Source organism: Lissotriton helveticus, chromosome 5_1 (genome assembly GCF_964261635.1).
Source record: "Lissotriton helveticus chromosome 5_1, aLisHel1.1, whole genome shotgun sequence".
NCBI classification, from domain to species: Eukaryota; Metazoa; Chordata; class Amphibia; order Caudata; family Salamandridae; genus Lissotriton; species Lissotriton helveticus.
This window is the reverse complement of record NC_136065.1, coordinates 371553172-371568513: the sequence shown is the minus strand read 5'-3', so window position 1 is coordinate 371568513 and position 15342 is coordinate 371553172. Positions and strand designations below refer to the sequence as shown.

The 15342-nt window shown below is 48.6% G+C and overlaps 1 protein-coding gene across 3 annotated transcripts in view; it reads right to left on the bottom strand.

Moving 5' to 3' along the window:
- IFFO2 (intermediate filament family orphan 2) overlaps window positions 1-2612 on the bottom strand; it is a 153058-nt gene extending 150446 nt beyond the window's left edge. For 2 of the 3 annotated variants that reach the window (XM_078642516.1, XM_078642518.1), the window contains exon 1: window positions 1773-2612. In XM_078642516.1, the coding sequence (XP_078498642.1) occupies window positions 1773-2461 (689 nt within the window). In that variant the 5' untranslated portion in view covers window positions 2462-2612. The remainder of the gene's footprint in view (window positions 1-1772) is intronic. The other variant, XM_078642519.1, reaches the window with a different exon arrangement.
- Between the last annotated feature and the right edge of the window lie 12730 nt (window positions 2613-15342).

The following is a 15342-nucleotide window of genomic DNA, read 5'->3' as shown; positions in this document are numbered from 1 at the left end:
TACAGCGGTGACTCCAGGCAGGCTGGAGAAGTCAACTACTTTTAGAACTGTATGGTCCGAGGGAGTATAAGTACACCTGGTCAGAAATAAATACAAGTTTTGCAGAAAAAGTAATGCTTCGGAATATGTGCCACCCTGAATTTAAATATTTTGGGTACTGCCTACAAAACCTGTGGATTTTAAGCCAGTCCCCTAAAACCGCGTAAATTGGCTTCAAATATTCTGGGCCTGCGTTTTAAGCCCCAGATGGACCATGCTGTTGGCAAACGCTTGCTAGTAACAGTGGACACCTTATCAGTCAGTCAATTATCAACAGTATATGCTCAGATATAATAAAAAGTAAACCACGTGAATTTTTCAAAGACCAAGTTGGGGCATCGGAGAGATGGCGTTGATGATCCTCAATGTTCACTCTCTGTCAGCTACAATGAAAGCCAGAGTAAAAAAAAAGTCAAAGCATGGAGAACAGCCCATTACCAAAGGTGGTAGAGTGGATAACAATAATGCTTTGACTGTGGCATCAAGGGTGGTAGATTGGGCTGCCACATTATCAACATCTAATTTTCCCAGGATCTGTGCAGTGGGTTCCAGGTTTGCTCATGGGGACAATCAGTCGTATTGTCCTAAAGGGCAACCAGGAACTGTCTGATGGGCTGGTCTGACAGATCAGTGCGAGGCTGTTTTTTTGCTGTTTGTCTTATGGTCTGGTGTTCAGCTTTTACTTACGAGTTCTCTGATATTACAGAAAAAATTGCCTGCCACAAGCTCAAATCATCGCAATCTTTCATACCTTGTAAATCATGCTTTACCAATTCAAAACTGCCACAATTTACAAACATGGGACACTTTATTGTAGTTTTACTATTACAAGTCACTAATGGGGGGGGGGGCTTTTATTTTGGTGCCCTGGCCCATTTCGTGCCCCAGTCAGACCCTAGGGACAATTTACCACTATGGGATGTTTCAACAGTTGGTTTCTACAAGAAAGGATGGGTCAAGCTATAGGAACCATCATTGTATTTTGTCTGACGGTCAAATGGGCAAAATCATGTACCACTGAGATTATGACTCTTTCAGACCTGCCCAGGGGAGGAAACTCAGTTTTGAGGCTCAGGGGAGTGTGATTTATGTTCCTGCTGACAAAGTATGTTCAATTTGGATTCATGGGAGACTGAAGGTGAATTAGACATGTGCAGCAGAAGGAGCCGGGGTAGGACACGAAAGCAGGCCTGTTAGTTCCAGGTGAGGGAAATACAATTAAGTGGTTGTCAAGTGTATCACAACATTGTTCTGGCTCAAAAGGTAAGCAGTGAGGAAATGCCCTGGGTAGATTAGCAGTGATGGCTTTCTAAAACTGTTGCAATGTGCTATAGACATGTGAAAACGCCAATGCCTGGTATTGATCAGTTAAGATGGCAGTGTCCTCTATCGATTAGTCTGACATCTTATTTATAGAGGTCATATGTTGGGGTGCAGCATTTCAAGTCAATGTGCGAGGGCTCACAACAACCGAACCAGTTGGCAGTGCCAGCGATAAAGTAACTCCTATACACCAGTTATGATGACAGAAGTGCTGTGCACTAACCAGTCAGTGAGAGATGTTAAGACTGACTATGGTGAGAGGAGGAGCAGTGTTCATAAGTGATGATAAAGAGGATGCATATCTAATTAGGTAGTGGTAGAAGTAGCTGATAGTTTACATGAAATGTGCTAGTGCTTGGACGGCATTGCACCAGTCATAAGAGGGTGATCGCAGGGTACCCCAGACTCACCTCCGCCGGTACTCGTCCCGCTCTCTCTTCACCTTGCCCAGCACATTGTAGAGCGCCCGGATCTCGGGGGTGATGGTGTCGATCTGGACCCCTACTCCATCGGGATGCGTCCATGTCACTCCTGGTCCCTGAACGGTGTGCGTGCCCCGCACCTGGGTGTAGTTCCAGATGGTGCCGGGCATGGAGCCCTGAGTAGGCCCGGTCTGCACCCCCTGGTCTCGGGTGAAGGTGCGGAAGCGGTCCGGCCGGGTGGGCGCCGCCGGCTCGCGGGGTGTCCGCTCCAGCCGCCCCTCCAGCGTCCGGTTCCGCCGCTCCAGCTCGTGCACCCGGGACAGGAAGCGGCGGAAGCGGACATTGAGGGTCTGCAGCAGATGAATGTCCGAGCCCAGGTCATCCCTCAGGGCCGAGGGCACCGGCGAGGGGGGCGCGAGCAGCAGAGGCCCGCGGGCGGGGGCAGCCATGCCTCGGGCCATGTCTCCGAATAGCAGCGAGCCCATGATGCGGCCCCCGTGGGGGGCGCGCCGGGCCGGTGGGGCCTCCGAGGCCCGGCGAGAGGGGTAGGGGTCTGAGGTCCGGGGGTGAGTTGGCTCTGTGGGCCGCCCCAAGGAGAACGACTCGGAGGGCCGCCGGGGACATGCTCGGGGGTCTCCGGGTAAGTGTTCGGACGGTGGCCGCGAGTCCGCAGTCATGGGTTCGGGCGGCCGCCGGGCCTCGGCGGGGAGGGCGCTGGTGGCGGCCGTGGCTGCGGTGGGGGCTGCAGTGTGTGTATGCGGGGCTCTGCAGACCGCCGCAATCCATCCACAGCCTGTGCTCTGGAGCCGGGAGCCGCAGCGACAGCCTAAGCACCGCACAACCCACGCCCACCCCGGCGCCACGCCCACCCCGACGCCACGCCCAGGGAGCGGACTGCGCACGCCCACCCGGAGGACAGCGAGCGGAACCACGCTTACTGACAAGCCACGCCTTTTTCGGCACCTCCCGTGAGCCCCGCCCTGTCGTCTCAGTTAGACTATGGTTTCGTACGCCGCACCCTCAGCGTGAAGGCCACGCCTATACGTCACATCCCCTCCATGAAGCCCCGCCTCTGATGCAGGCGAACACGCCCAATCTCATTCTCTGCTGTCCAAGCCCCGCCTCTTCACTGCAGCAGGACACGCCCCGTTCGCAACTACCGGCAGCTCTGAGAGTGGTCCACGTGCCGGAGTTGTGCCTTTGATTGGTTGCGCAGGAAGATGGGCATGTGGATCTCAAAAACATGCCGAAAGTACAGGTGAGGAGCCGAACAGTTTGATGAGCGCGGAGCAATCTTCCCCACACGTGCTTTTATATTATGTAATGCCGGCGGGCAGCTCGTTGGGTGCGTCTATAAAAAGTCAACAATTGTCAATAACATATTTAAGTGGAACGGTTAACTGTAATATAAATAGATCAGGTGTTTGAATGTATTGTTTTTCCACTTTATATTTGTTAATTTTTTTTCGACTCTTTGGTCAAGCCTTGTTATGTTATATTGCTTTACGTAGTCCTCTAATCCCCCGAGAGCCCATCCAGGCGCTTGGACAGATGTGTAGATTTTTGGTCCTCAAGGTGCTTGTACGAAGAGCCAGGTCATCAGCTGCTTGTGGAAGTAGAGAAGTGAGGAGGAGGCTCTGATGTGTCAGTGAAATTGCTTGGGTGCAATGTAGGAGAATAAACGACCTCCAGATTTACTTTTGCAGAAGCAGGGAAGGGAGTGGTGTAACAAAACTTGAGGCCCCCCCCCCCCCCTGTAAAGTGCTTGGAGCCCCCCCACACCCGGCTCTGGTCCTAGGGCCAGATGTAACCATGTTATTTTGCGACTCGCAAATTGCACTAAATTGCAAGTCGCAATTTGCGACTCGCAAAAAGAAATTTACAACAGTGTCGGAGTCACTGTTTGAGATTCTCAATGGGGTTGCAAATTGCATGCCTCATCAATATTCATGAGGCACTCGCAATTTGCGACTCCATTGAGAATGGCTGGCCCTCCCATGTATGGTGGCCTGCTGGGCACAGCAGACCTCCATGCCTGGTTTTGTTTTTAAATAATACAGTACAGAAAGAAATGATCACGGTAGAAACAAACTTATTTGTGAAACAATATATAGTAGTAAACACAAATTGTTGTGACAGGGGTCCAATTTATTTACTTCTTTGGACCGAGCATCTAATGCAATTATATTCAAAGCATTGGTAACTAATGGCAATAACACTGCTCATTAAAATTCAATATCTTTACAGTGCTCTCGGTGCAGATGGGAAAGAAGAAGGGAGTGGGTGGGTGTTAAAGTGATAAAGTGTAAGTGGAGGACAGGGATAAGGTATTTGTGACATATATACATCAATGTTGCATGGGACTTAACTTTTCCAACCTGTGATGGGCCAAATGTTCCTGAATACACACATAGCTCTAAGGGACAAGTACTTTTTAAACAATGTTGCCAGAGTTTGTGTCTGTGGGTTGTCGACGTTTCGACCCCTGGTTGCAGGAATGGTCGGTATCCTCACGGTGGGGTCTTCATCAGCACCGAACTGTGAAGAGCACCTGGATTTCGTGACGGGAAGCCTCTGTCAGATTGATAGTGAAGGAGGGCTTGGCAAAAGCTCTCAACCGTGAAAATAGGTTGGCAGTTGCTTTGGGTCGCTGTGGTCTTTCTGAGGAGGGCTTTAAGTTCGGCAAGTTTTCATTCATCTGGGAAAGTGGTGGACGTGATAGAGGTGTTGATTATGTGGGTCAGAGCAGTACGGACCGTTAGCCCGGTAACACTTTTTATTCTCTTCCTGATTCCTCGGGTCAGCTGGACACGCTTCTGTACTATCAACTATGCGCCATATGTCGAAAGTTGCGCTCCACATTTCCTCAGGCCCCCGCCCACCATGCCGGCTCTCAACTATATGTATACATCCCATTCCCCTCACAAACTAGTCACCAAACTATATGCTTTTACTCTTATGTCCGCCCCGGTCTCTACGGACCGGGCGCGGGAGGTTTGGGGAGCAGATTTAGGTATAGACATTGTGCAGGCGGACTGGCTATATTGCTGTAACCAGACGAAGAAGCTGTCACCAAATTATCGGCTCTGCCTAATACAATTTAAATTCCTGCACAGGCTGTACCGCACCCCCGCTCATCTCCATAAACTTGGGCTCATTCCAACTGATGCCTGCAAGCGTTGTGCCTCTCCTGACGCGGACTTTGCGTATTTGGCGTGCTTATGCCCTATGGTCTCTGACTTCTGGCAAGAGGTGTGCTCTGCTATTTCAGATATCAATGGTGCTAGGGTGCACCCGGACCCCCCTCTGTGCCTGCTTGGCTTCATAAAATTCTGCCCGGATGTGTCTTGATGCATGATTGCTGTGTTGCTGGTCCTGGTCAGGTGTAGGGTGGCAATGTGTTGGGGCCGCAGGCCCGCTCCAAGGGTTGAAAGTTGGTTGGAGGATGCTTCCCGATGTCAGACTATGTTGTCGGAGTTCTGGGACTTACTGCCTGCCAAGTCCCGACCAGTCGATATTTGGGGCCCCCTGATCACCTACCTTCATTCCCGTGCCCCTTCCAGCGGCGCTGCCTCTCCCGCGTTCCCCACCGGCTCCGCGCCCGCGGCGTCCGCCGGTGTTGGCCTGTGACTGTCTCCACTCTCCCCTCTGGCCTCCCTGGCCAGCTGCCCTACCCTTTCTAACCGTAACCTGTGATTATGTACCTCTGGTGGTGTGGGTCTTTCATGTAATGATGCTGCGACTTAAGCCTCAACATGCTTTTGTGTTTGATACGGGGCGCTGTCGCCTGGACGTTAAACTGCTTGACTTGAGCTCTACTGTAATAATCTGAGTTGTTGGATGGCACAGTGTAATGTGTATGACTTTTTGCTTCTCAATAAAGGTTTTTGGGGAAAAAAAATGTTTTAAATCACTGGCAAATGCTGGCTTTACAAATAAGAATGTATATCTACCCAAACAACCCTTTTTAGCAACATTAGGAATATTTAATGATAGACTGGAAAAGAAACATAACACCCTAAGCTATTTTATGCAGTTTGCATGCAACTCTTCGATGAACAGTCATTGTTCTATCTTATGGTTGTATCTTATGAACTGCGGTAACAAAAGGATCTCTGTGACGAAGCAGCAATCTACTCAGAAATCCACATAAAATGCAGAACTGCTCTGTTTGCGTCCTTTGCAGCAGGCCTATTGACCCTCAGTTTTGCTTTATGGTGAGTCAAAACTGCCTCTAGACAAAACTCAGATCTCTCCCTCTACCAGGAACATTAATCAAAAGAGTTATCTTGACATTTGTCATGCTACCTGAATGCTGAACTCACAAGGAACTCTGCAGCAGGTGTTTTTAATTTGTAAATTTTTGCTAAACACATCTCATCCCTTGAGGTCAGCGCCCCCCTAGACGGGTCAGCCCCAAGTGTGCCCACCCTGGTTGCACTGCCCTAAAGCTGGCCCTGTGACCTACTATGCTTGTTGGGTTTGATGGATGCGAGGGAATCTGCAAAGTCCTTGATCCAGTTGTTGATGTCCTTGTCAAGGTTGTCTATGGAGCTAGGTTGATTTGTACTGTGGGCGCTTAGCCAGTCTGCTTCTGTGATTTTACCCCAGCTGTGGCTTGGAATGCTGAACCTGGTAGAGGTGTTCACTTAAAGTGTGTTGATTTGGAACTGGATGATGGAGTGGCCGGTCCATGTGAGCGGTGTGGTAGAGTTTTATTTGATGCTGTTGCTTGTGGTGACAACGGGGTTCAGTGTGTGTCCTGCGGTGTGTTAGTTCTGGATGGGCTAGGTGAGTCTGATGTTGCTCAAGCTTTCGAGAAGTGCTTTGGAGATGGGGTCATTTTGGTCTTCCAGGTGAAAATTGAGGTCACTGATGAAAATGTAGGCTCTGGAGTCAATGGTGAGCGGAGCAACAAAGTTGGTGATGTGGTTGGTGGCTTGTGGTCCAGATGGTCGGTAGGTTAAGGTTCCATTCTGGGTAAACTTTTCTTTGGTCTGCCGCTTGAAATGCAGGTGTTCCTTGAGGGGGTGACGTTCTCTGAGAATGTTGTGCATTTGATGGATTCCTTGTAGATGATAGCGAGTCCTCCTTCTTGCTTGTGAAAGTGGTCCTGTTGAGCAAACTTGAAGGCTGCTGGGATTGCCGTGGCAATGTCATGCAGCCGGTGAGGGGTTCAGCCAGATATGTGTGATAAAGAGGATGCTGGGTGCGTCGTTACTCAACAGGTCCCATATTTCAGTTGTGTGTTTGCTGAGTGATCGTGTGTTTGGAAGCATGCATGCGAGTGGGTGTTGATGTGTAGGTTTGCTATGGCTTCTGGTGTCGGCACAGTTGATGCTTGTGTGGTGTGGGTTGGGAGGGGGTGTTGAGAGCATTGTATTTTTTTGTAAAACATTTTTATTAAACATTAATAAACAAGCATCAGCAAAAGCATCGCAGATCAAAGAGAGCAACACAATTAGCATCATTGGTACAGTAGGAGATTCCACAAAAGTACATATACACCTCAGCGGGATGTCTAAGGTGTCGAGGGATCTTCCGCCTCAGCGGCCAAAGGGGGCTGACATATTTCTCCACGGTAAGAATTCCAAGGGCCCCACACCTGAGACCACTTCTTAGGGCACCCACATGCTACATACATAGTCTTTTCTTGAACATTGCCCAGTGCAAGTCTCTTTCCCAGACCGGAACCGTGGGCGGGTCCAGCGCCCCCCACCTCCGGGCGATGTTCCTTTTAGCCAGCATCAGCCCCAGCGTTACCCACTGTGTCGCACAGACATTCAAATCAGTCGGCTCCCAAATGTTCAGGAGACATCTACGGGCCTCCACCCAAAGCTGCACACACAGAACTACATTAATAATGTTGTGGATTCCGCGCCAAAAGGATTGAATATGTGCACACTCCCAAGCTATGTGGAAAAAAGTACCCAATTGACCACACCCCCTCCTACAAGCGCCTTCTTCCACCCTTCCCATCGCACCAGTTGGGGTCCCATTACATAAATACGGTGGAGATACTTGAGCTGGACAAGGCGGAGACGGGCAGGTATAGCTACAACTTTGGGAGAGGAGACTGCCTCCTGCCACTCCTTATCATCCATTTCCATGCCGTCCCTGAGCCATTTCTCTCGGGGAGCCTTGAGAGGGTCCGAGAGATTATTGACCAGCTTCTGGTATATGAGGGAAATGGTGCTATCAGGGAGATAGCCATCCAGCACTCTGTCCTCCAATGGGGATGATTCCGGCAGAGTGGTTCCAGACTTAAGATGAGCGTTTAGTGCGTGCCAAACCTGTATGTAGTGGAACCGTTCTGAGCTAGCCATGTGATATTGGTGCTGTAGCGCTTCAAAGGGTTTAATATCCGTTTTGTCCCACAGGTCTCCTATGTGAGTGATGCCTATAAGGTCCTATTTGTCAAATCCCCTACATTTCCAAAGATCGCCCAACTGCTCAGAGTCCCATAGCGGCGTTGCTAGCGGCAGCTTCCGCCGCCAACCCTAACGGGAGGTAGCAGCATGCCAAACGTGTACTGCATGTTTAGTGGGGCCCGTTAGGGGATAGTGGCGGGGTCTAGAGTAGGGAGCTCTAATAAAGGTCCCCCCAGAAAGCAGCCACCTATCCATATTGTATCCTGGGTTGCCGGATTGTGCATAGGTGCAGTGATTGATAGAGGATAAGTGGGATGCTCAATAGTACAGTTGTATGTCCGGGAGGCTTATGCCCCCGTCGTACCAATTCAGTGATAGTTTGGGTAGGGCAATACGAGGTTTACCACTCCACAGAAGATCCCGCTGAAGGCTCTCCACCTCCCGAAAATATGACACAGGTATCGGGTCCATAGAATTCTGAAGTGCAACCAGAAATCTGGGAAGGGGCATCATCTTAAACAAGGCGGGCTTTCCCAACAGATAGAGGGGAAGAGTCTTCCACCTAGCGATATCCTTACGCAGCTGGAGCAGTGGGGGCAGAAGGTTACGAGAGTAACGAAGAGAAGGGTCCAGCGAGAGGAAGATGCCAAGATATACAAACCCGTCAGTGCAGGTCTGTAACGGGCACCCCCCTCGGCGGGGTCGGAGGTTCGCCCGCAACTACAAACATGAGCGACTTGCTCCAGTTTATGGAATAACCAGAGAATCTTCCAAAACTTGTGAATATGTCTAGAACTACACTCAGAGACTGCCTAGGGGAAGTCAAATACAGGAGGATATCATCCGCATAAAGGGAAATCCGATCTTCCCAATTCAAGGACCAGCGCATGCCCCTAACCATCAAGTCTTGACAGATCCAGACCGCCAACGGCTCGAGGGCCAAGGCAAACAGTAAAGGGGACAGGGTCCCTCGCCCACCTGAAACGTAGCTGACTTCTTATTGTTTACCACCACCTGAGCCATAGGCAGGGAGTACAGAAGCTGTACCCACTGAATGTATTTTGGACTGAAGCCCATTTTCTCCAACACAGCCCAAAGATACGACCACTCAATGGTGTAAAACGCCATAGCGGCATCTAGGGAAACTATGACTGCCGGTTCCTGTATGGTTGACGCCCTACTGAACACCCCGTGGACTCTGCGCAGGTTCAGCGCCGTGTTACGGTGCGGTATGAAACCCGACTGGTCCGGCTGAACCAGGGTTCCAATCACCGGCAGAAGGCGGGTGGCGAGAAGCTTAGCGAGAATTTTAGGCTTCACATTTAATAGGGATATCGACCTGTAGGAGCCACACTCGGTTCTGGGCTTTACCTCCTTGTGGATGGTAACTATGGTGGCAATACGCTGGTCCAGAGGAAGGGAGCCCAGTTGTCTCGAGTCTTCGTACATGGTTCTAAGGTACGGGGCCAGCTTGTCAGGCTTAAGCTTGTACAGTTCGATCGGTAACCCGTTAGGGCCCGTGGCTTTGCCCGGTTTAAGAGCACAGATCGCTGCCGCCACCTCCTCGTTAGTCAAGTCGTTATCCCTGAGGTCTCGTTCGACCTCAGACAGTTTTGGTAGGGCAATGTCAGCAAGTAGCCGGCGGAAGTCCTCGACCGGCTAGGAAGCAACCGAGGTGTAAACTGCCCGAAAGTGGACTGCGAACAAGTCAACTATATCTTGCGGATCGGACAGAAGGTTGTTTTCAGGACCGCGGAGTTCCGGGACAAGTCTACACGACCATTCCTTCTTGTCCAGCCAGGCCAGGAGTTTCCTGGCCTTATCACCTACCTCGTATAAACGCCCCTGAACTGCTCTACCCATGGCCTTTGCCTGGTCCGTCGCTAGACACCTGTATTCGATTGCCTATGTTTGAGGAGATGGAGTTTGTCAGGTGTGACATCCACTTCCAAATCTGCCTCCAGCCTCCCCACCTCTGCCTCAAGCGCCATCACCTCCATACGCTTTTCCTGCTTCCTCCCCGAGATGAGAGAAAGCGCCTGCCCCCTTATCACAGTCTTAAAGGCCTCCCAGACCACTTGGGGGATTCAACCGGACCCTCATTCTCATTGAAGTAATTCTCAATGGCTTTAAGGAGCTCCCGCCGGATATGGGGATCGCGCAAGTACCATGCGTTGGTGGGGGCCACACGCCCCACCTGTTGGAAGCCAAACGACAAGTGGAGCCATATCGGCGAGTGATCTGAAATGCCTCTGGCTAGGTGCCGTATCTCCCGTATATGGGAGAGCTGTGAGGCAGGTAACAGGAAGTAGTAAATTCTGGACAAACTGCAGTGCGCCTCGAATGGAAAGTGTATTGGGAAGAATCAGGATGAAAAGCCCTCCATCCGTCCGCCAACCCCATAGAATCTAAGAACTCAGGCAACCAGTGGTGTGAACGGGGGAGGTCGCGTGGGGGATACCGATCCAAGTCCCCAGCGACCACCGAGTTAAAGTCCCCTCCCAGTACCAGAAGGCCATCAGGAATACCCAACAACATCGTACCTAAGTCCCTGAATGGGGAGACTTGAAGGCCCGGCGGCACATAAACCGAAAAGAAAGTGATTGAGCGGCCCTCCCACGTCCCCGAGATTCCCACATATCTCCCCCTCGCATCAGACCAAGCTTCCTGCACCACAAGGGGGGAGGATTTTTTCATTAGGATTCCAACCCCACGTGAGCCCTTGATGAATCCTGCATGGGCTAACAAAATGTATCCCCCCCTATGCAGCGTTTTACAAGTGTCTCCGATCAAAAGGGCAATATCAGGGGCCTGATGCTTAATTTACTACAGAACCACACTACGCTTGTTCTTGTCCCCCAACCTGTTGACAATTCAGCTCATCAATTTAACCCCACTGTGCCCAACCAATGCCATCTCTAAGTTCGTTGAACACCATAGAAAACAACATTGCTCCCCCAATTGGTGTATCCATAGCCACTGCTGATACAAACCAAATTATAACCAATAAAGTAAACACACCCTCCCAACTCCTCCCTACCCCGCTGCCCTGCCTACTGGGACTAGAACTGCCCATGAAAAAACTGGCAGAGTGCCTGTTGCCCCAAAAAATGTTAAGGAAGAAAAGAGAAAAAAAGAACCCGAATGGGGGGGGGGGGGAGGCAGGGTCCGTCTCGCCCATGCCCAAGAGGTCCATGTCTGTCCCTACTAAAACACATTCCCATGAACTATTCAGAATGGCTTACTACCCGGCCCCAAGTCCGAGAGGAGACCTTCACCCACCCACAACATCCACCCCACAGTACATGCAACACAAACCCAACCACTGAAAAGGTTGAGTGCATTGTTAGTATTTGTTGGGGGATGCGCATGTGTGGTTGCTGAAGAACTGATACTGGGTACAGGTGAAAGCTCCTACAGTGGTGTGAGGAGCAGTACAGTAACAGTTGGGGGAACAGCATCAGTGCTCTTAGGTATTTGTCCATAAAATCCTAACTCTAGTGAACTTCAGGAAAAAATAAGACCCCTGGCTGCTATTCAAACTATAAAATACAGCAATAATCACAGTTAAGTGAACACCTCAGACGTCTGGGCCGTGGTGCTACTGCACCTGCTGCCCCAATGGAAGCTATGCCCAGTGGCAATCATAATTTCCTCTGACCTCCTGGGCATGTTATGAATTTTTCAACAAACCTTGTGTTTCGAAGACAAACCTTGTCGCCGTAGGCTGTGTGACAAGCCAGCCTGCTAAGGATCGCTCTGCCAAAGTACAAATGTACACGTTTTGTACGTCAACAAAATGGCTTTTTGGCCGTTGCTACACTTCAACTAAGAAATAACTTGTGTCTTAATTTGTTTTTATATATTAGAAGCTAAGAGAGTATCATGTCCTACCTAAACGAGATATCCATTTTCTCCTGAAGTTTGTCCTAAACAAAATCCACGCTATTTGTATGATGAACACAGCAGAAAAAATATTTAAATACGTCTCTACTTTGGCATCCCTATATTTACAGTGTGCAAATTATGTTTTCCAAACCGACTGAGAAGCAAGAAGTCAAACTGGGTAACACTTTAACCCTAAAGATCTCATTACATTTAAAGAGACATGTGGTGGACTGACTTTAAAGGGAATGGGTTGATTTCCAGACAGGCCTGAAAGCACAGGTAGTATCAGTTACCTAACAGGCATATCTTGACGTATACATGATATAATTTTAAAATCTAGATGAAGAAATGTGAAGCCTTGCAAGTGGTGTGCAGTCCTCGCAGCCAGGGTGGTGCCATGGGCTGTGCACTGATCGCACTGTGTACCAAGAAAACAAGCGTGGTTGGCACCTGACCATGGGTGCTGTGTCGGCGTTGCTTTGATACTCCAGGCAACTCCCAGTGTTTGGAGCCTGAAGAGAAAGCTGTTCCAGGATTTATTAGCTTTTCTGAGGACCATAAAGAAGCTTTATGTGTAATGGCCTCCACCCCGGAAATGGCACTAGTTAGTATCGGGGCGGCCTACAGGGTACTAAGGATATTCAGAATAGCACCTCTCACTCAGAGGTTGGTAAGTTTACAAAATGATCATCCTTGCCTGATATGTTGAAGCAGAAGCTCGTCTTCAGACCTGTGGGAGCAGAGGTCCTCACGAAGTACCAGTATGTGACTCTGAGGCTGGATCTGTGAAGCACTATCACCTGTCCATTGTCTTGACAGGGGCAACCAAAATAAAATCTGCATGTGTCATGGAACAGATACTTACAGTGTATGCCTGTTGGGGGTATAAGAACTCAGTGCTTTATCAAAAAGATAAAGATGGCACCATCTAAAAAGTACCTGCACAGGCACCCATAAAGCAGCTTTTTAGGCAATAGCTTGCGATTGGCAGGACAGTCTAGTTTTGTGTCTGTCAGTATGTGGTCTGCGATACATGGCCAATCACCATACATGTGGTTTAGTTGTAAGCTGCATAGAGATTAAACATATACTGCAAACCCTGTAATGTCAGCCACTTACGAAAGTGTGTAGTATGAGACCGGAGGGGGGTGAAAGCGAGGCCCACCAATCAGAAGGCATAAGCTGTTCTCAGTTGTGTCTACTCGCTGTTGGCAGTTCCACTCATTTCTGCCTTTTAACCATCACCAGACATCTGGGTAAGTGAATAAACCTTGATTGACGTTGGTGAGAAGCAGTGGAGTGGGTTTGTGTTGTTGTAGTGCACGTGTCCATGCTTTGGTGTGTGCTACTTAGTCTGTGGGTGTCCTCTTGCGTGCATGCAAGTGTGTGTCTGCTTGTATGAGCTTGTGTCTCTGATCATGTTTCAGAATGCGCACATGTTTACTGGTTTCCTGGCTTCTCACGGCTCTACCTAGTATTTGGTGGCCACTTTGACATTAGTGGCCACTGATGAAGGTGATTATTGGCGTTGGTGGCAACTTTTACGTAAGATGGCTTCATTTGGCGTCAGATGGCCTCTTCTGGCTTGATACTGCCGACCCTAGCTATTGGTGGCTACCGCTGACATGTATAGTGGCGGAGCATGGGTGAGGCAGTATAGGTCTATATATAGATGATTGATGAAAAATACAAGGTGCTACTTCAGCACAATTAGTATGTTTAGAAGTAGTGAACAACTGTATTTTCGGTACACAAACGTATATATACAGAAAACGATCATCTTTGGTTTGAGGTAAATGAGTTAATTTAACAAAATGAAAAGCTGGCATTTAAAGGTAACTGTTGTGTGAAGAATGCTGGTGTTGTCATTTTGCCATAAACCTACACTTGCTGCTGTAGGTTTATGGGCTATGTGCCAGCATTTTCATCATCATTTATATTTGTTTATCATATTCATATCTTCACTTCTGCTGTCTGAGGTCCAAGTTTATAACATTTTATATAAACCTAATGGAAGTGCCTGCTGTATAAGCCAGAACAACTTGTTTAACCTGGAGGATATCTTTGGGACCTTATTTATAAGGCGGCGTTAAGCCACGTTAAGTGGCTTAAGGCCGCCTTGTATCAAAGGCGAAGCCCCTATTGCCACAGGAACATCTTTAAAAGTGTTGTTCCACGCAATTATGGGGTTCTCACAGACTGCCCACGGTATCGGCTTGGAAGGAAAATATGGACTGGTGCATGTTCAGATAAAAGACGGTGTACTTGTCACGGGGCAGACCTAAGAAATGGAGCAGGATTTGGTCTCAATGGAATGCATATCGTGGGAATATATGTACCCCCCCTCAGGACTTTACCCCTAATATGTCATTGTCTCCCTAGATGGCATTCCTGGTTCTCGCACTTTAACTGAATATTCTGACCGGTTTCCTTTGCTGCCTCCCTTTTACCCTGAAATTGATATTTGTAATACTATATGCATAAGTAATGGAATAAATCCCTGTTCCTCCGTGATTCCCAAAAATGACTGACTGCCTTGTGAAGTGTCTTTTGCTGTTTTGTTCTGTTTTATTTTCAATAAAATAAAAAAATAAAAAATAAAAAAAAATTAAAGTGTTGTTCCAGTGGATATATGGGCTTGTAACTATGCCCCCCGTCAGTCTTAATTATGTTGATGTGTATTATTCAAAGCGTCACTGCCATATCATCATTAAGCCACAGTTGATGCCTGTCCTAATACAGGGTCCACTCACAGTTTTAACCCCAGGTATGTCTCCTCTTTATTTCTATGCCTTAATGTAGTATTCTTTATATTAAGTGTGTTGTTGCATAAGAATATAATTCCAATTATTAGAATACTTCACATATGGCATTTGTGACGTCATAAGCTCCTTGTTTTGTTTGATTAGAATGTATGTTTTTAAAAATACTTTATTAAGGGCCTGTTTTAGTGTTTGAAGGGCAACCCACTGTCTGCCAGGTAGCAGAGGATATTACGTCCAACACTGTGATGGTATACCGCTCATCAAATTTAAAGATCACTATCAGCTCAGCAAAGATCTAGGTGTCTTCAGAGGAAGTGCCATCATGGTGGTTCCTCATAAAGGACTATAAGTTTGGTGGACAGCTACTGCCTGCTAGGATTTTGTTTCTGAAAAACAATAAAATAATGACCCTCTCACCATGGGAGTTTTCTCCCAGGGTATAGGGGGGTCAATATTTTTTTTACTGTCTGTGACGGCCAGGTTTTTCCTGATAATTATTGACAGAAAAAAATACATCAGACCAACAGCTCTAAA